Here is a 22,372-nt window from a genome sequence, read left to right as displayed (position 1 = left end):
TCTCCGATCATTAAAACTCTTCACTGGCTTCCAGTTTCTTTCAGGATCAACTTTAAAATTCTGGTTCTTACTTTCAGATCCATTCATGGTCAGGCTTCTCCTTACATCACTGATCTGATCCAGCCTTACACCCCAGCTCGGACTCTGAGGTCTGTGGATCAGAATCTACTGATGGTTCCTCGCACACGGTTCAGGACCAGAGGAGAGAAATCTTTTCAGGCTGTTGCTCTTAAGCTTTGGAACGATCTTCCTCTCCCTCTGTGTTTGATGGATCTACTGACTCCTGTAAGAAACATCTTAAGACATTCTTATTTGTGCAGGCTTTCCCCTGATTTTCTTGGACACCTGTGTTTTTCTCTGTGTTATCTTGATCTTTTTAGTATATATTTTTGTTTTTTTCTTTATTTTTGTTTAAGTGCTTTGTGACCCTGGTCTAGAAAAGCGCTATATAAATACAACTTATTTACTTACTTACTTTATAGAGTTATAGAATTGAACCTGCTAAAAGGCATATGAGGAACAAAAGTATAGATTGTAAGTAAATAAGTAAGCAATGGTTATTTATAGAGTGCCTTTCTAGACCAGGGTCCCAAAGCGCTTTAACAATCACAATTGTGATACATTATAATCATCAATGACCATATATCCAGGGAGAACTCCAATGACTATTCATTCAATTTATATATTTTCAATCTATATTAACTCGGAGTTTATTTTGGTGTCTGCAATTAAAAAAACAACAACTGCATGGTTCATTATTTCGTACATGCATTATAAAATGTAATGTCTGTAACAATAAAAGTCCTCTAATTAAAAAAAAAACGTGTGTATATATTGGTTCATTTATTCATTATGTCATTTGTAATTACCAATACTCCTCTTCCTTCTTCTTCCACCTTTACTACTTTTACTACTTTACTTCTTAAAAATAATGTGAAGCTTCTTATAATCCGTTCAGGAGTGTGGCCATTGGTTCAGGTATATATACAAAATAAAGAATTAGTCAAGACCGCATATATTTTCAGGTTTTATCTGAATTAAAGTTTAAAACGGTTTTGAATATGCACAAAACAATGTGATTATTATTATCCACATTTACCTTGCGTGAATTTTTGCTTAGAGAAAACAATATTTTTTAATTTTTACGATGGATACATATAGGAAAAAGAAGTCTTTCCCTATGTGTCCAGCAGATGGCAGTATTGGCCAAACGATGAACCAGCGTCGGGAAGGCGGGACTTCCTTTCTCTCCTCAGCATCATCATCTTTCCTCCTGACAGGGATGTGTCGGCGTGCTGTGGAACTCATTTACATTTGGGTCATCATCCCCTAAAAAATGTTTCTTTCATATCCGCCATTACCCAAAAACGTGCAAGGGACGTTGAAATTCAATGAAAATGCTGAGTAACAGTTAGCTTTACTGAGGGTGTAGCCGGAGGGCGCAGCAGTGAGACAGCATCTTCGCCCGGTGACACATCTTCCTCAACACCTCAAGGTAACGTTCGAATAAAGCCTCAATTGTCACGTCTATGACACCGTAAATGATAATTCTTCAACCACATTCAGTTCTGGAGTCATACATTTGCTTTCGAATGTGTTTTTTTTGGATTAAACAGGCTGTAGATACGTGTTAAGCTAGCAGCTAATCATCTTAACATGACGTTAAGACTTTGAGGCCCAAAGTTTAACAGATGTTCTGAGGACCACGAGTTTAGTTAGAGGTTTTCAAATGAACATTACTGAAGCTAGTGTAGCCAAAGTCCATCCCAATATATGCCTCAACTTTGTCCAGCACCTGTTCCTTATTTCCCTCAATTTAACCTCCAAAATAAGCATGATATTGAGGTGGATTTGTGACACACCTTTCTCAAACCTCTGCTGAAGGACATGATACATCCATCCTTGGTCTTTTAAACAATGGGGAAACGTCAGCAGATCAGGGTTAGCAAGGAAACTCTGCCCCAAAATTGAATTATTTGCTTTTTACTGAGCATTTTGTTATTTGGACGTTTGGTAGAAAGCTGCATGACTACATTAAAATGATGTCATAAGAGTTATAAGAAGAATATTCATGGTCAAATCACATTTAACTCAAATAATAAGCAAGTAAATAGTTGATTTGCAGCTTTGTATTCAGAGGTTAAATGTTTCGTTACAACATACATTCAGTACAAACCAACAGTGTTTTCTGGTGAATAGCTCCTAACCCATATCGTTGCTCAAGTGTATTGTGTATTTCATGTTCTGCTCTGTCTAATGTATCGATCCCTACACAGTTTACCTGTGAGCTTCATATCAGTTAACCCTCTAAGTGACCATGTCGGACAAAAGTGACCTAAAAGCTGAGCTGGAGCGCAAGAAGCAGCGCCTGGCTCAGATCAGAGAGGAGAAAAAGAGGAAAGAGGATGAGAGGAAGAAGAAAGAGGTAAGAAAGAAAGTGAGTAAAGTCATCCACCTGGCACTCATTCATCACACCTGGCAGGAGTTTTGGGTTGTCTTCTCTATGTGAAGCCATGCATGCTGACACATCCATGACTTTAATAAAGTTCACTTGTTTTATTTTACATTTCTTTGGGGGAAAAAGTCTACAATTGTGGGTTTTTTCACATGTATTTTTTATTCTATTGTACAGATAGAGAGCCAAAAAGTGGAGGCCATTCCTGAGGACTCGGATTTGGACCGCAAACGGAGAGAGACTGAAGCTCTGCTACAGAGTATTGGCATTTCACCTGAGCCATCGTTAGGTACATTTTCTACAAACATTCTTATATTTAAAAGTCGTATTTGGCCACGATTTGCAGGATTAATGTCATTTTTATGTTAAAGAAACAATATGTTGTTTAATTTTTATTTTTTTTCTAAATAATTTTATTTACGAGTAGTCAAACTGTCTCGGTTCTATTTTAGTGATCTTCACTAAGTCTAGACATACTACCTGTAGAGTGTCATGTGACCACCAAACTGCTTTATAGAAGTGGGTCAGAGACAATGTTTTCAAATGAAATACTGAAATACTTTTTTTTAACTCACCAGAAGTTAAAACCAGAAACTGACACAACAAGAGTCTTAATCTTGTTTACCAACAAATCTAAAATTAGGTCAAGGAGAGAAACTAAAAAATGGCAAACGTTGCAGTTGTGCTGTTCTAACATTTAAATTATTTACTTACTGCATTTAACAATAGTTTAACATACTCTTTCATGTCAACAAACAACATTTACATTGTCATACCCGAACGTCTAAGTTAACAAAAACAAACTCTTTACTATCAGATATCTTTGGGTTACAACAGCCCCTCTATATGAAACATTTGAATTAATCTTCCTGCTCTTGTTCTCCAATATTACATTTATTAGTATCAAAACACATTTATCTTTTACTTTACTCTAGAGAACATTTTATACCACAAACATCTTCTACCTGTCGAGTGTTAGTGATTTGGGGAAAACCTTTTAAGACTTTGGGGAAAATATTATCCCACAAGAAAGACATAATATATCTTAAATATTGGACAACTAATACCCATAACAATTCCATGTGGGTTATTTGACAATTGCAAAAATAAAGTAACTACATTTTTATATTGCAATAACTACTTTTTGTTTGTTGATGATTTAGTTCCAACACCAATGTCGCCTTCAAAGTCCATCAGTACTCCCAGTGAGACGGGAAGTCAGGACTCAGTGGATGGAGGAGCAGCAGGAAGGTACGTTTTTATTATTCACAGTAGCAAATGCATCATTTTTGATTCGATAATCCTGCTCCATTCTGCCTTGGTTAAGATAATTCATACAAACTAGAGTCACATAAAAAAAGAACTTTGTTAGAAGCTAAAATGAATTAGCAGTTTGATTGATCAGCTACTTGTGATCTCATTTGCTTCATTTTCTCTTTTCTTGACATTTGTGTGGCAGGCTTAGGTAAGAATATATGTCAGTGGTATCAATTTGTCTACCTCATCAGGTTTTAAACATGATTTTAGTCATTTTCTGTCAGACTCAGTGCTTTGATGACCAAATAAGAAGCTTTTTTTCCTGAAACCAAAATCATGCAAATAACAGTCTCAGCCTGAGCTGAGTTATACAAGAGCAAATCATGGCGTGAAAGAGGAAGAATCGAAACATTCTCTTTTAGAATCTTGAACAAAATCTAAATGAAATACCTTGATAAAATACTTAAGTTGGCACTGAACAGACTACACGTTACCAGGGCAACCTTTTCTTCAGCCATGATTAATGACAAAATATACAGAAAATTTTTAAAACTACAAAAACTCATGAGACAGAACCACAATCACTGAATTTTAAGAAAACTAAATTTATATCAGCATATAAACAACTAAATATGTATTTATTATAAAATATATACAAATGTGTTTATATATCAAAGCGCTGTGAACACACAGAAGGTTGCTTCGGCTACAGGAGTGTACAAAAGAGTCTATTATACAAAGCAGACTTTAAGGCACTGACAAATGACTTAAAAAAAATCAAGGGTATCTGACAAAGAACCAGAAATAAATCTGAAATAATTTATTCTCACTAACATCTGATGAGGAGGAACAGAAGAAGATGATTGAAGACTCAGAACTGAAAAAAAATGTTTTATTAAAATTGTTAACTAGACATTTGACCAGCAAGAGGGGGAAAGTGCATGAAATACAAATATATATAAATAATATACAGTATATAAACATCTTAACTATGAAGAGCTTCAATGGAAATAAACCAAATCTATAATGAATGTTAATGATTCATATTTTATAAAATACGATAATACGCATGTGCTTATTGTTTATGAATCTTTCTAATCAAATGTATCCGTCAATAAAACAACTTCAAACACCTTTTTAAACATTTAATGAAGTTCTATGGTCATCAAGCACAGTGTCATCTGCTCTCCATCAGCAGCTATTGTGAGTGAATGAAAGTGGCTAATGCTTCAGCTGCTAAGCTATATCGCAGATGGATTTGGGGAAAACATGTATTTTGGTGTATTTTCTTTTAACTTTCTCCCAAATCCATCTTGGATGATAGCAGTCCATTTCAGCTTCTCCATGCGTGCATGTACGTGTGTGTGTGTGTGTGTCACTTCATAGGTCAGCCATGGCCTCAAACAATGGTAAGTATTTTCAAGTCGACCCCAGTAGTCCAGACTTTTGCACTCATAAACAAGTAGAATCTCCTGTGATATCAGAGCTCCAGCTGTTATTCTCAGCACAGATCTTCCTTCATCCGCTCATTCCCTTATTTGAAGGATTTCCACAGCAATGCCTGGCTGTCTTATTTAATACCAGCTCCAAAGATTTCCACTCACATTTTGAGGCGCCGGACACTTGACAGGTTAATGTTTCTAGTGTCATTTTGATTACAGTAAAACAGCCGACGTGTCAGGTTAAAGAAACGCTGTGTTTCTCCCACCTGGTGCACCGCAGCTTCAGAATTTGGAGTAAACGGTGCATTCAGTGGCACTAAAAGGTATCATCAAAAAATAAAAGTGTTCAGGAAAGTGTGTGTTCTTTCCTAGAAATGGTAGGAATCAACAAGTTTAAGTCAGTGCAAAAATGGAAAAGGATATGTAATCAACACGTCTTATGTCCTCACAGATATTTCAAATAAGAAGCTTTTTATGTATATAGAAATAAATCTCTAAACAAAAATAACTTTAAAATGTCTTTGTAGTCCCTAAATCTGAGTATTCTAGGGATAATTCTTGATTTCTATCATATACAAAATGTGTATTAACTACAAGAGATCTGGAGAAAAATGTGTCTTACCTAATATATACTCCTGCAATATCCAGTTGAATTTATACTAGTGCTGTCAAAAGACATACAAAATTGAAGGATTCATTAATTATGATCTGTTATTAATCAAACCAATTAATCTGTGTTTATATCTTCCCTTAAAAAGCCTCTCTTTCATTTAAAAAAAAATATTTTGGAAGATTCCAAAGATTGATAATTAATTTAAATAAAATTGAAAGGACATGATGTCATTTATTGTTTTGAACAAACTTGGACAGATGATATTCTAGTAATTTACATTCTGCTGTGTTTGAGTCCCTCGTGTCGCCTGCAACCTCTAGTTTCCACCAGCAGGGGCTGAATATTATGAGTATTATATGATTCATCAGAATTGTCAACTTAAAGGTGTGACTTACTGACCTTGGTTTTGGAACCAGCAACTAAAGTTCAAGAATCCTAACAGGGAAAAAGGTACATTTAGAGACAAACCAATTAGATTAATGCAAACAAAGAAACAACCCACTAGTTATAAATGTAATGGATGAATCAAAAGTGTAGCCTTTCAATGCCTTGAAATGACCCGAGATAACTTTCAAGTTCACTGTTTGCAAAAACATAAAAATAAAACGGATGCAGAATACCAAGTACATTTTTTTCAAAACTCTATGTGGCTGTGTAAATATGAAGACTGTTTATCAGAATTTTTTCTGAATGTTTACAGGAACATTTTACAAAGCTAACATTCGTTAGATGAAGGACATGATGATGAGAAATAGAATTATCATTACATCAGTCTAAACTCTCATAGTCCCAAAACTTCAGGTTAAACTAAATAACAATAGGTACCAGCCTGGTAATCGTACCAGTGATGTCTGCTGCCTTTATCTTCTCAACAGCAGAAGAGAATAGATAAAGTGCTTCAACAAGTTCAATTATTTGTGAACAGAATCCAAAAGTTACTGTTAATGTTCCAGTGATGTCTGTGAGCAGACAAACTTAATGAAAATAGACACTTTATGTCTTTAAATGAACATATAAAAGTCAATAACTCACCCTTTGTGACCCTGGTCTGGAAAAGTGCTATACAAATAACAATTACTTACTTACTTACTTTTCTTGCATGGTGTTAATATAATAATATATATAAAAAGTGAGAGATGCATGTTTGTGTTCATGTGTCAAAGTCTGGGTTTGTAAACATCTTGTGTTTGATTCTGGTGTCAGGACCCTGCAGTGGGACACAGATCCTTCTGTGCTGCAGCTGCACGCCGATTCTGAACTTGGGTACATCTCTTTTCTATTGATCTGTAAAGTTCAAGAATGGATGAGTTTTTTTTGCTATTCTTCCTAATATTTGCTCAACGTAGGCGGAAGATGCAGAAGCTGGGGGCCTCCAAAATCACACAAGTGGACTTCCTGCCCAAGGAGTTGGTCTCATACTGCAAGGAGACGCAAACGCCACTCACTGCCCATTTATCTGAAGGTAAATGTGTGCACGTCTTTATGTATGAGCGACTTTAAAAACCACTCCACTGACATACCGAACAATTATGGCCATCCCGTCAAACAATCTCCCTGCAATTGAGATATTTTGAAGTTCTCTGGAGCATCAGAGTTCACACAGAGCAGTGGAAGGTTTCACATTGCAGTAAGTGTAGTCTTTGGGTGGCTGAACTTGATACTGCTTTGGTTAGTCAGTTCACAGACTGTAAACCTGGAGCGATTTATGGAGACTGAGAGAGGGGAGAGTGCAGGCCAGGAGGACAGTGTCAGTCTGTCAATTGTTGTGTCTTCCATCGTAATAGCTAATGTTTTTGACTCCCGGGCGTAAGTGGAACCAGGCTGACTGATGTGAGTCGGCCAAGATGTTCCGTCATATCGTAAAAATGATTCCGTGCGAGTCAGAGATGTGTATGATTGAGAGTTTATAAGTTTGATCTGAGTTTATAGGTATAACATTGATGGACAGAAAGCAATAGGCCCTAACCTTCTGCACACCAAAGACCGGTCCAATGTGGACATTATTTCACGGACCAAACTTGAGATAATTAAATAGCATGGCTGTCAAAAGTGACAAAATGTTAAGATCATGAAAATACATTTAACAATAATGCTGAATCAGCAGAAGCGCTAGATTGGTTTTTCTCCTTCAAAATAGTTTCATATTTTTGTTTTACTCAATTAAACTAGTTTACAATATTTTCAAATGTGTCAAGAGACACCGACTTATATTAATTCTTTGAAATAGTTTTCTTTTCAAAATAAAAGGCTTTTTCAGTCAATTCAACAGAACCTTTTTTTTTTTTTGGTATGTTTCGGTCGGCCCTGTAACAGTTGCCTCAGGTACCGGTTTCAGGCTCTGGTACTGGCAACTAGTGCTGGGGACAATTGCAGATGAATCCAGCTGTGAATACACTTAAAACAATTAAACATAATATCTCACTCTGGATTTTCAAATGTTTTTAATGTTTTTTGAAGATTAAATAAAAAAAACAAAAAAACATTGTGGTATTTCTGGATCAAGATATACCACAAACACATTTATTTTGGGGCTACTGGCTCACCTTGACCCAGATATAACACAAGTTAATTTATCACACTATACAACCAGCAGCGGGAAGAGAGAAATATCTTCTCGTGCCCTCTTATAGAAACAGTGTGCAGTATTTCAGGAATGGGATGATGGATCTCCAGGTATTTGACATATAACAAGCATATAGTTTCAATCTTAATCACACTTTAAACAAAACTTAATTTGTGTTTTTGTCTGCCATTTTAAAATATAGACAGAGCTTGGAGGCACATCTGAGTCTATGTGTGTCTAAGTTTTAACATACGTATGTTTAAAGACTCAATTTAATTTTGGTCTGAAATTACTATAAACTCAATAACAGCAGCAATCATTGTTTTATATGTATATGGTTAAATGACATTGTTTCGTGATGATGTTGTGTTGAACATTTTTATATATAATACAAGAACTCTATTTTATCTGAAAGGCCCAAAAGCTCTCTTTACATCACTGGTTTATCTCCCTCCCTTTATCTTTCTCTCTACCTGTATCTCTCTCTTTCACTTGCGCTCTCTCTCGCATGCAAGCACACACACAACACCTCTGAAATGAATACAAAAATACTGGCACGCAAACACACAAACAGACACAAACAATCACACACAAACACACCAAGAGACACAAACACACTTACTTACAAACTCACAAAGAGAAACACACACACGAAGAGACACAGAAACTCACACAAAGACTCACACAAACAAACAAAAACACTCACTCACGGACTCCATGCTATCTTCTCTTCTTCTCCCTGCCAGGACAGCTGGCAGCCATGTGACTAAAAGGGCTGCACTTCCTGCTTCCTGTCATTATAATAGATGGTCTGGTGCAGATTCCAGCGCCCCCCACCACTAGCACCCGTCACGTACATACACACACATCTGTACCGATCAGCATCCAAGATACCCACCTTGGCTCCTCCTACTTCCTTGAAAGATCTCAGAATAGATTGTTTATACAACAAGTGCAGCACTGGCTTAAATAATGGCCACAAAGTTGAAAGCTCGAAAGAATTCAACATATTTGCACAATAGGCAGATGTGTGGATTGTTCAAGTCCATTTACCTTTAACTTCGCTATCGTCTATTATTTGACCCTATTTCATTCATTTGCTTTATATGACTTTGTAAAAGTCCACAAAGAAAAAAAAATTGGTTGCATTCTGATTATTCAGATAATGAAGCATACGTAATAAAAAAAGAAACACGTTTTGTTCAGTTCTCTTTCATTAAGTACATACTGTAAGTAAGTACACATGTTTTCTACATTTATGCATTCGTTTCTAAAAGATTTGGGTGGCGAATCATATTTAAAGTGATGATGAAGCTCTCATTTGTTTGCCAGAATGTATTGCTGTATGTATAAACTAAATTATGGTTTATTTTACAAACAGCATAGCTTGAAACATTGATGCTGAAGATGATTGATCATACTCCCATTTTAAAGTATGCACATTAATAATTAAGTATTGACCTTATTTTCTTATTTCATTTTTTTTTTTTTTAAGTAAAGTGGACCAAAACAATTGTCAGGATGTGTGAAGAGTCTCAGGCTAATGTCACCTTGGAGAAAGATGGTATTTTTTCAAGAAAACAAAAAACCTTTCAGACAATAATTATCAATAGAAATTAAGTATATTACTTTTGCTATCTGTGCTGCCTAGTAGCAGTTGCCTCAATGACCAGTACTGAACTTACGTTTGTCTGCTTTATTGCTATTATCATTGATTCATTACAACTTCAGTTTCACCTGTGAAAAAGAGACAAGATTTAACTGCAAAATTACCTTTAAGAATAATCAAAAAAACATAGCAGATTGGAAGTAACGCAATCTAAACGCATATTGTCAATCTTGGTTTGTTTGTTTAAAGCTTTCAAGACTCACTTCTGGGGCTCCGTGCTTGTAAGAACATCTGGGTGCCAGAGCTGTGTGGCTGTGGTCTAGAGGGAGGTGACCCTGGCCTCAACAGACCTGCCTCTGCAGACAACTACAAAGTGTCTGTGTAGAGACACAAGCAGGACTTGATGGCAGCACCTGCCCACGTGTTTATTCAGGCCACAATCGCTTTAAATTGATTTTTCTATTATACGTATCTGAAGGGAAACTCGCATTTTAAACATATTTGAGTTCATAGAAATGTGAATGGCTTCTGGTCGTCCCAAGTTGAGCGGTTACTTTAACACTTTATTCTAGTTCTTGTATGTATGTTGATATTTTAGTTCACAGGGTAAAAGTTGAGAAAAAAGGCAATTGACATACACATATATTCATATTTTAACTAAGAAAAAATGAATGAAAAGGATCTTAATTTATATACAATTTAATTTTTTAGGGTATAACTATTAACAATCCTAACAAGACCTTCTTGACCTTTATCAGGTTTTCCTCTATTTTAATATTTTCATTTTTGCTGCTTACTAGCAACTTCAGGTTGGTGATTGCAGATCACACTATAAATGCTTCAATGAATGTAAAAATGTAATTTCTGTTAAACATAATCAAATTCAAATATAAAGTCAGTCCTGCATTTTCAAATCATATCTAATAAGTTTTAAACTCGAATGTCAACGTAAATGCAGGTATTTTTAATAAAACTTAATTGAAATGTCTATAGCCATTTCTGAACTTCTGACCTCCTGACTTTTCCTGTGGAAACTTTTCGTACGATTAGTGTCCGTTTGAATGTCTACAAATGCGAGTGCTACAAGGGCCTGATTCGTAAACTCCCATGAGGTTTGAGAGTGCGTCTCACATTAAACAGTTAGCAATATGGCTTTTCATTTCCGTGAGTCAATTCGCCTGTCTACAGTCATAATGTCCTCCTTTCTGTGCAGGCTGTTCTCCCATTTGTCGCTCTGTGTTCTGTCCAGAGCATCCATTGTGTGTGAGGCAATCTGATTAGCTTTAGTCACGGTTGGCTCCAACCTCTAACTGGGCTTTAATGTGTTTAATGGACTCACTTGTGGCTTGTTGTCCTAGAGCATGACACGGAAATAAAGTGAAGTCTCAAGAGATGCTGTGATTTTAACCTAAGCCATTGACAACATTTTGTTTCCACAGAGACCAAAGCAAGAGACTCCATCTTTGTACAATATCAGATGATTTAGAAATAACATTCATTAAACCAGTATTGGCAAGAATCATATACCGATTGGATTTTAACCACCAATTTTCTGGCTTGGTGAAAAGTTGACAATACATAAGTTCATTTGTTGTTAGAAGCCAGAGCTTGAAATGATAAGATTCACCAGTGATTTATTTGTCTTTAGGTAACGGTTGAAAAGAAACTCTTCCAAATTCTGGCAAACAGACGAGAGCTTAACCATCATCGCTTGAAATTTGATTTGCTAACCAAATCTATTAAACATCTATTAGATCAGCTGAATCTGATCAGTACTGATCAGTTCTACAATACAATAGTCCGGATGCCAAACCAGCCACTGGGAAAAATAAAAAAAGATCAGTTGGAAAGTTTAAAGTGGAATAAACCAGTAAAGACATTTAACACTTAAAAATAAAACCATATGAAAGCAATTCATCTTTGTGAATTCTGAGATAAATTAAAAGTAAATTAGAAAAAGTAGAAGAGTAATGGGATGAACTGATAATACTACTTCTGACGTTTTGATTTGAAAAGTGTTATTCCCAACTTAACTGTAAGATTCTGCTATTGCCAGAAACTGACAAAACAAGATTATTGATCTCGTTTTGTAAACAAATTTACACTCAGAAAACTAAAAAACGTTCTTTCAATAACGCCGTTACACAGTTCCAACACTAGGGGAGCCAGAAACACTTAATTTATCAGAAGCATTTCAGTAGAATTTTGGGATATATTGTGCTTCACATTCTTGTTCCAACCTCCACCATTTCCTGTAGGCCTGTTGCTCCATAAAATACATTTTATATCAGTAATCTGACCTCGATATCAGATTTGAAAATGGCCATGCAGAAAGAATCTATTTCTATTGCATGATCAGGTTAATTTGGGTCCAGGTGAACACATTAAGGATAATTAGTTATAAATGGAATGTTTTCATCTGAACAGTAAAACAAAAAAAGGTGTTAGGGATTATATTTAGCTGAGTTTAAAGAAAATGTTTGTGAGAAGCAAAGAAAGCTATGCAGGAAAAAAGCTATTTGTAGAGATGCTCTTCCTGTAATTGGTCAATTATTTATCCGTAAACCAAGTAATTTTAAAAAAATGTTTGAAGGTAGGGTTGCACGTGTGTGTTAAATCTGCACGTATCTGAATTCAAAAGTATGATTGCATGACCCTCATCGGACCGACCCCGGTTGCTCTGCCCTCAGCATTTTCTGCTCCATTAGTTTTGGCCAGTAATTTTCTTCTTAAGTATATTTACAGCAACAAGAGGCTTTTGACATGTGGTAGTCACGTAATTGCCCCTAATGTCAAGTGAAAACCTGTTTCAAAGTTAAAATAGGCAAAGACCAACTTCGTGTCTAATGTGGATGTAAAAACCGAACACGAACAGAAGCACCAGCCCTCACTTTTCATTAGTACTTAATTCAAGTAGAGAACACATCAAAGCCTCATTTCCCATCAAACCTTTCACTACACAAGGTTTTAAATGCTTGTTAAATATATTACCCAGTGCACCAGGATACAAGAATAGTGGACGAAAAAGATGAATCAGAAAGAAATCAGGATTTAAATTAACTTCTGATTTAAGCAGTTGAAAAGTTAAGACGTGAATGTAGTTTATTCTCATATGTTTATAAAAACAATAAAGCATTGTTTTATTTTATTTAACAAATTTGCCAAATTATATTCTACGAACACCTTACTAATTAAATTTTCCACAGACTAGTCAGAAACAAACATAATTAGTTCATCAATTCTTGTCAAGGATTTTCATGTTTTATTATTGTAATAATATTTTAATTATTGAGTGTGAAGGTTGCTGACATGATTCTTTGTATATTGAAGGTAGTATTTGCCTGTGAAAAAGACTGTTCAGACGTTCAGGGACCTGCAAATATTCTTTATGAGATAGGAACTGTTGTGGCACTCATGTTACACTCATAAATTACATTTTTAAATCATACATCATTTTGCTAAAGTTCTTGTTTTAGAACTCTTTTTTGGATAACTTGTCCCTCAAAATCACACAATTTATAGTATATACATTTATATTTCTGCAGTTCTTCTTTCATGATTTGAATTTTGACTAAATTTATATAAAATGAGTTAAAATAAAATCAAATTACTATTTAATCTTATTTATACAAAATCATGTTTCCACAGATCTGATCTAATCTCAAAGATTATGTAGAAACTAAGTCATTTTATTTTTGTGTTCCCCACTAGTTCAACTCATAATGTGACGAAAGGGTTTTTTCCTCACGTTTTGTATTTATTGTCGATCAAAAGGATTTAAAAAATTGTTAAAACAATATTGGATTTTTTTTTAATCAGATTTAAAATAAATGAAAGTTAAAGCTTGATTCTATTAGATTTTCTTTTTTTGTTCTCACATTGTATTCAGGCTGTTCTCTCTTTATTTTTTGCTTGATGGCCCCTCACAATAATCATATGTGTAGAATGTGGCCCCCTTGGATATTAAATTGTCCAACCCTGATGTCACCGCTACTATTTTTTACTGTTTCTATTCTAACATTTTCAAGATGCTGTGTGTTAATAGTTATTTTAAGAAGGAGCTCCAACTCAAATCTCTTCTCCAGTCCATTTGTAAATCTACTTTCAAGTGTGGTCATGAGCTTCTAGTACAGACAGAATATCTCAAAAAGCAACGTCAGTAATCTCACTAGACTCTCTCTTTAATCTATAAAACTACTGTCTTCCCCTTTGAGTCTTGTGTTCTCTCTCGACCAGTCAGGCAACTCAGCTTCTAAAGTCTGGACATCACACTAAATATAACTACTTGACTGAGGGGTTTTTAGGGCAGATCCCAAGGTTTTATAGGGAGAGTTGTGGTTTTAAGTGTGTGTATACATCATGGCTAGATACCTGCAGTTTTGTGTGTGTCTGTATTCGGCTGTGTGTATATGGGTGTGCCTGTGTGAGTGTGTTTGTAGTAGTGAGACATATGGAAGTACTTGTCTGCTACATTGTTGTTGTTCCAGCCAGGCTGCTACAACAGGCTGAACAAACCTGTGTGTGTGTGTGTGTGCGTTTGTGTGCATGTGTTTGTGCGCGTGTCTAGGTAGGTGTTTGTGTGTGTATGTGTGTTTAATTGCATGATAGATTTGTAGTCTTAAAATGTGGTCATTTAAACATTTATTAGCACAGCAACCAGAGTATTACCCAATCAAATGTTTTATCCCACAATTTAATTTTTTTGAAATATCTGTAGCTGAGATCAGACAATTTTGCCAATAAAATGATTAATTAAATCTGTCTTAATTAATTAAATAATTTTTCAATGAAATGCTAATTTATGATCATAAATGTAGATTCATTTTACATGTTTGTCACCAAAAATATGTTTGTTAACACTCAACACTACAAATCTGTAGAAGGTATTCATCGCTGAGAGAAAATTTGGGTTTTTCTTGAGAATTTCAGATGATTGCAGTTTTCCCAGAAGGCTTTGAATGAAAGGTAGCTGATCCCCTGCCTTCGATTGCTTTCTCATCAAAACAGCTGTCTTCCAAAATAGTATTTTCCATCTCATGAGTGTCTGAGATGAGTAGTATTTATTTCATGTTTTCTTCTCTTCCCCTTTTCTCTTGCATTTCTCTAAACTTGGGTTTCTGACATGTCAGCGCCGCCCTACTCCCCCTTTCTTGAATTTTATATAAGTGTGTAAAACAACAGTGGGTCACAAGCGTTTGCCTGGGTGGTCTCCCTTTAACTACAAGATCTCTTTGCCTCTCCAGGGGATTTCATTTGAGAGGGTTCGTGGTTCACTGCCACAACTCGCCTGCAGCTTACGGCACCCTGATTTTTACAGTTTGATGTTCTTAACCCTTTATTTGTTCATTCATTTGGTCAAAGATCACGTTATTGCATTTTTCCATTGTGTAAAAAAACACAATGTTTCATTTGCAATGCTGATTTCATACTTTTAAACCTTGCTAAACCATCTAATGAATCCAATTTATATCTCCAAATGTTTAAACAAAGTTGACTGACATATGAATCTTAATCTACAAACCGACAATATCAATTGATCACTTCTAAACCACAAAATATGCTGTTTAATGGTTCATTTTCACATGATCTCATTATTTAAATCTATCAATTTAAATGTTACTCATTGATTCTGTCAAATATATTTACAATGTGTATTTTTATCATGTTTATCCGTTTGTTTTTTAATTATGATTACTCAATTTAGATGCTACACACGTGCAAGATAATGTTTCCCAAACTCAAATACAATTAATTAACTTTTTATTTTTTATTATAAGCTTAAATTCCATGTTTGTAGAATATCTTTTATAACTCGTGAATTAAATGTGTTTTACTGTTGAAACTCCAGACCAGTCAAGTTGTATCCAGCAGTCATAGACTCCTAACTATACTGATGTAAACATAAAATACATATATTTATTTGATAACTGGAGCCTTAATTAAGTCTCTGTTTTTGGTGTTCTTGTTTAATAAGTGATTATCAAAAAAGCAATAGAAATTTAAAATCAAAACAATAGAATTATTATCCGATTAAGATACGATTAAGTCGATTTAGTATAACCCATAGAAATAAAATGTAAAAAGCATTCATTATTATAAGAACTTACTATCAAATACCATTATTTAATTGTTCAACTCAAAAAACAGTTACAGTGACAAGCTGTGACACATAACACACACTGTACTATAATATTTTATAATAATTTGAACAGCGATTCTTTTTCTATAAATATGTTTTTGACTTTTGTATTAAGAGCTTGAATTGCTGTGAGAAGCTTTTGTCCTCCGAAAATCACCAAAATAGACTCATAGTGTCTTTTAGACAAGTCAGTTCGGTCATGTGATGATTGTGATGTTTTCTAGTTCCATTTCAATGTCAGTTTCATTCTTTTACAGTATAACACTTTCTCCGGAGAGTCCAGAGTCAAGCCTGGGGAACATTTATTTCAACTTCACAATCATTTCTATTATTAAAATACCTTTATTCTTCATATATTTAAATGGAATTGTTTATGTAATTGTTTGAAAATTCATATATGAGGTGTTTCTTAGGATTAAATTATTTGTTTGGACAACGAGTTAGAATTCATCCGTGGCTGTTTATTTTTTATATCCATAGGCAGAATGACAGTGAGTGCTGAGGCTCCACAGCTCGTTTTCTAAGTTATGTGATTCTTCTTTGAGCGTTCAGATTTCTTCACTGGGTCCTAAAACTAAAATTCCAGTTACTTATATAAAATAAAACATAAAAAAAGGTAAGATAAATTGAATCTATAGTTGATTTACTTTGAAGGATTGTACTCACAGATATCTTGATCGACCTGTATTTTTTGTTTGAACCAACAAAGATTTTTATTTTTTATTCTACATGTAAATATAAAACATTTATATTTATCTAAAATCATAAATCGTTAAATGAAGAGTGCTACATAAACACACCCTGAATGAATCAAAGCTAAAACCATTTGTCTCTCCCTATTACCAGTAGGGGGCACTCTTGATACATTCAGCATGCTGAAGGAGCCTCAACTGTAATTTTCAGGTTTTACAAGACAGCTCATAAAAAAAGAATCCTGGATTGTTTGATTGATCTGAAATATGTTCTGATGTCCAACTAGCAAAAACAAAAGGCTGACTTGACCGTGGCACTGCAGAGTAGTTGACCCGTCTGCTTCACATCTGTAAAGTGGTCAGTGACGGACATAAACTGGGGGAACAAGCCTTGGTGCTGGACTGTAATGACTGTTTGCAAATATTTAAATAAAATGAAACACTATCGTCATCCAGCTTGCAAACACGGACTCACACACACACATTTGTTAGTGATGCGTTCAAAATTGCCACAGCAGAGTTTTTTTTATGTAAGAGTGCTCAGTAACTCTTTCTCTCGCTGTGACTGGGTTTTTGACAGTTTGGAAAATTTGAAGTCATGAGTTTTAATCAGGGCCTTGCGGTTGGGCGCAGAGCTTGGCATGGCGTGGCATGATGGCTCAGTTTTAAAGATGTGGGTCTGGGCCGGGGCCAAGTCTGGGTGGCACTGCTGGAAAAAACTAAAGACGACGGTGAAACAGACTGAAACTGAAAACTCAACAAAGTAGCCCTGCGGTTCCCCTGAAATACTGAATAATTGGCATTAATGATAGCTGATAACAAACCACAGTGAGCGAAAACCTGATTGTTTGGAGTAAAAATATAGAGATTCTGCTGTTTAAATAAATGATTTGCTTCACAGGAGAATTGAACTGTTTAGTGATGATTCACAATTATTTCTTATCAGAAATAAATCAGTCAGAACTAACATTAATCACAATAGGATGTCTTATGAATAAATCGGGCGGTGTTAATGTGCATATTTATAGACAGCATGAATCATAATAATAGATGAATATAAGTCTGAACATTAATTTATACCCACATTTAGACATTAAAGTTGAATTAAATCTGTATTCTACGACAATGTCTCTGCGATGCAGTGGTGTGTTAAGGGATCAGTTAGCAGGTGAGATTGACTCCTAACCTCTGAAAAATATGTGAAACTGCTGCTTGACTGGCTCCGACCCTTCAATTTTCTGCTCAACTTGGTAACGGCCCGGATACTTGTTTTTTTAAGAGACGCCCAAAAGTGCTCGCTCCTCTGTTCAAAGAGAGGTGCAGTTTATTTGTCAGAATTTGACGTACAAATAAGGATTTTAAAGTACTAAATGATCACATACCAGTAGTCCGTCTATTTGAATCTGCTTTATGTTATATATATGTTTTATTAAATATGCTGATGCACAAATTCATGTTAAAAAAAACTACAAAATATACATTGAAGAGGAGATAAGTCGGTATTTTTCACGTTCTGTTGGTTGAATTACAAGGATTATATTTCTGGAGGTGGAAGACTGAAATGAGAGAAATCCCCGGATGCCTCAGGTCATTTGTAACATATGCAGGGGTGAACATGATGTGTATGTGTCGAGCGTGTGTGTGTGTGTGTGTGTGTGTGTGTGTGCATGTGTTTGTCGTGCCAGTGCCACATTAGAGAAGCCTTTCAAGTTGCCTCCTCCTACTCCTCCTGCACAGTCCGTGTGTTGTGGTCTGTTGCAACAGGCAACCTCTGAAGACCCCTGCAGAGGATGTGCATCTCTATGAATTCATCTTTTTCCGACGTTATTTCCCATGACTGAGATCGAACCCAAATTTCCCCTTAACTCCAATACCTGTGATATCTGTAGCACGTTCTCCTTCCTGTTAGAGCAGTGATCTCATTTCTGAGTATATTAGATTTTAGGTTTGGAGGGAACAGCTCCTTTTTATCCATTACCTTGGAGATGGGGTTGTAATGATGTTATCCATGTCATTAGCAATGACAACTAAACTAAAACTTCTTTCATTTGATCATCTGACAAAAAAACAATCTATTACTCTTGAACCCAACGAAAGTTACTCACCATTCCGAAAGCCTTATTTAAAGTTCAATACAAACATGTATTTTTCACCATGAAAAATAAAAAAAACTATCATCTGCAAAGTGTGTATCGCTCTTTAAAAAAAAAAGAAAGCCCCTTTTTGTTAGGAGTAGTATATAGAAAATTGAAAAATCTTCTGTAATTCCATCATTAATTAGAATTTAACTTCTCATTAGAAAGCTTAACTTCGCACTTAAGTTAACTTAATCTTTCAATATGATGTTAGCTAAGGAGTGGCGTTATTATTTGTCGTACTTCGTTATAACAGCCCCCCAAGTAAATTAAATAAAGAATAACTTCCATTTTGTTCAGTAAAATAACACTCTTGAAGTTCTTTCAAAAGTTTTTCTCATGCTCAATAATTAAAAACCAGGCTATATATATTAAAAAAAAATAGAAATATATTATTTGTTTAAGAAACCCTGCATCCTTTCTTTTTTGAGTTTTATGCTCTCCCTGTTCGTTCATGGGTTTACTTTGGGAACTCTGGTTTCCTCTCATAGTCCAAAACTATACAAAAGATTACTAAGTACTTCAAGATATTAAATATTATTTAATTCGTCTCACTGTGGGTCATTTGAGTGTGGGTGAGGGGTTGTTTGTATCTTGTGTGCTCTCCGGTGGCGACCAGTCTAGGGTGTCCTCTGACTCTTGCCCTATGTAGCTGGGATAACCTTGAGACCACAGCAATGAAATAAACACATAAATGTGTGGTCATCAGTTTTCTGCCCCACTTTTCAAAATATTCTCCTTTGATACCTTATTTCTGTCACTATTGTCAGTTTACAACAAATATCTGCAGCATATTATGTTTGTCTTTGCTTTTGTCGAATGTTCAAAAACATATTCTCGCGATCACGTTTTACTCGCACGCGTGCAACTGTGTATCTACTGCCTAAATACCTGCTGAGCTCGGCTGAATTGACTGGGTCTGGTCAGCATGAGTAAGCAGCGAGGGGAAGATTGAGGCGGCCAGATGCAGCCGTTCTGGACCACAGAGGATATCATTACACAGAGTGCAGCCGGGCCAAGCCGGACCCCCAAAGCAGAGTTTCATCAATGTGGACCCCCTTTTGCCTCCAAGTGGAGGATACGGTTTAACCTGCGTTCCTGCAGGGAGCAGCGATATTAAACGGCAGGTGGAAAGAGAAAGCATCCTGTGACTGGAATGTGGTGAAAATGAGAAAGTGTGCATATTCTTGCACAGTAGCACGAACAGACGGTAGCAGTCCAACTGTGTAAGATTGTCTCTTGCGATAAAGCCATGTGGCGCTTTTACAAACTTTTTGAATCAACACTACACATACAGTCTGAATTTCAGAAACTGTTTGTTCACAAAAGTGTTAACTGCTGCTCGGACACTTGCTTTTAGAACTCATACGATCTTCCAAATGAGTCACTCAGGCACCATCTTTGTTTCTGAACTTCTCCTCCTCCTATCTACAATCTACTTGGCCAATAAACGTTTGGGCGTCATTAAGTTTTAAAATATATTTCATAATCAGAAACCTTTATCGCCACAGCATAGGGATCTTTTGTGTTTGCAATACAGAATAAAATAATAAAATAAGCGATAGAAAAACAGAGCAGTATTGGTGTTGTTGAAAACTGCAGTCGTTGCAATGGGTTCAAGTACTGAAAGTGTTGAAATTTTACAATATTATTCTGTTGAACTGGACCAAGTAACTTGTGTCGTTTAAATGTTTCAAAAGGACACTATCACGTCTTGTTCACGAGTTAGGGATCTTCTTTTAGAGATAGATTGAGAAATGTAGTCATTTGGAAGAGGCGCGGCGTAGTCTGATGAGGTGACTTTGGTGTCTCATTTTGAAGACTCCGGGACGCATCGATGGTGTTCAGAACATGTCTTCCTGGTTATAGAAGGGTCTGAGAACGCATGAGGGTTCACATGAAAGAGCTGGATAAATTAACCTAGGAGAGGAGTTTCAGCCTCTAACCAGAAGCTGCTGCCCCCATGACCATGATAACATTATGTACAATACATTAAGTATTTGTTTCTAGACCACAGTTAATCGATTATCTTTATGGATCATCCATATCAATCGAATTTGGCTAAACTGAGTTCTTCTTAGGGAATTTCCAAGAGGCATATTGTTAAATATTTTACGGTACAGTTAATAAGATTTAATTTCACACAAGAGTCGTTTTAAATTACACGCGAATGCTGCGTTTGGATTATCATGTCCGCTCTTCCCAATCGTTTTGGACAGTCAACGGCAAAATATTTAAAAACTTTGGCTAAACATACCAGTCTTGTGATTTTCAACTCTTGCTCTGGAATTAATAAACATATACAGACACAAAAAGTTGCAGACAAATTCAATGATTGTGTTTACTTTATACGCTTGCACATCTGGAATTCAGCAACGATACAAAAAGGAAAACAACCCAAAAAACCCAAAACATGAGATCATGCAGTTGCAAAAGCTCTTCTCGTTCTTCTCATTTCCTCTTCTCGCCTTTTTAAGAAGAGTTTTTATGCTCTTCCCTCGTTAATCCTGGCTGGAGGGTTGATTCTAGGGAAATAACAAGACTATGAGAATCTGAAGAAATACACAAAATGAAGCCTTTTTTGCATTTTCCCTCGCAGCAATTTTGTTTTCTCAGCTCAGAACCGGCGCTGGTCTGGCAGTCTGCCTGTCTGGATCACTGCTGTTTGGATCGCTACAGCCAGAAGCTAACCACGACTTGGACCCGAGCGAAACCACAGTGTGTTTGATTTAGCTCAGTCATTTATTACGTACACAGTTTGAAAATGAAAGTAATATATTAAAATGAAGTCTTTGAACCGAATAAGAAAACAGCAAAAAGCAGATGATGGTGAAAGAGGAAGTCAGTGTTCAGGGAATGAAACATTTGTAGTGATTGCATTGAAACCTCAGGCGTTTCAGTTTATTAAGGGAAGTCCAAGTGATAAATAGACGGTTCATTTGGGTTCAGTGGTGCCAGAGGCCGAACACCAGCTGACTTAAACACACTCTGTGTAGATGTGTGAGCTTGTGTGTGTGTTTGTGTGTGAAGGAGAGACACGACAAGTCTGAGAGCATTATGTAGTCACTTCCTCCCACTGGACTAAGCGGCTGTTGTCAGCCTGACCCAGCGCCAGTTAACCCCTCGCCACCTCTGGCACCGCGGGTGAGGGCCTGGGGTGTGTGTTTTGCAGATCCAGGGAGAAAGATAGAGTGTATGTGTGCGCATAGCGTGTGCTGTCAGACTGCAGGTGTCCGGCCGCTGAGTCGGAGTGTAAAGATATCTTCTGGGGCCCCTGACTCTTAGCATCTGTTTAAGAAGTGGAGAGTGGGCGAGAGGGGACGAAGGAGGGGAGGACGGTGAAGGTTACCAATACATACCCTGAGGGCTAGTATGGGGCTTTCTTGGGGGGGTCAATCGCTGACAAGCAGGTGGTTGTATTGACAGTAACCTTTTACGCTTGAACCCCCGAACTGGACACATTTATA

At 36.2% G+C, this 22,372-nt stretch overlaps 1 protein-coding gene across 2 annotated transcripts in view; it reads left to right on the top strand.

The window, feature by feature from the left end:
- Window positions 1-1,276: 1,276 nt before the first annotated feature.
- Window positions 1,277-22,372, top strand: part of dync1i1a (dynein cytoplasmic 1 intermediate chain 1a) — a 53,394-nt gene continuing 32,298 nt past the window's right edge. Inside the window, exons 1-6 of one of the 2 annotated variants that reach the window (XM_087787650.1) lie at window positions 1,277-1,495; window positions 2,277-2,425; window positions 2,633-2,744; window positions 3,619-3,706; window positions 6,971-7,030; window positions 7,114-7,229. In XM_087787650.1, the coding sequence (XP_087643776.1) occupies window positions 2,318-2,425; window positions 2,633-2,744; window positions 3,619-3,706; window positions 6,971-7,030; window positions 7,114-7,229 (484 nt within the window). In that variant the 5' untranslated portion in view covers window positions 1,277-1,495; window positions 2,277-2,317. Of the gene's footprint in view, window positions 1,496-2,276; window positions 2,438-2,632; window positions 2,745-3,618; window positions 3,707-6,970; window positions 7,031-7,113; window positions 7,230-22,372 lie in introns of both variants that reach the window. The other variant, XM_087787649.1, reaches the window with a different exon arrangement.

Source organism: Callionymus lyra, chromosome 3 (assembly GCF_982586985.1).
Source record: "Callionymus lyra chromosome 3, fCalLyr1.hap1.1, whole genome shotgun sequence".
In the NCBI taxonomy this organism is placed as follows: domain Eukaryota; kingdom Metazoa; phylum Chordata; class Actinopteri; order Syngnathiformes; family Callionymidae; genus Callionymus; species Callionymus lyra.
The sequence above is the reverse complement of the archived record's forward strand: the minus strand, read 5'-3'. Positions and strand labels throughout refer to the sequence as shown.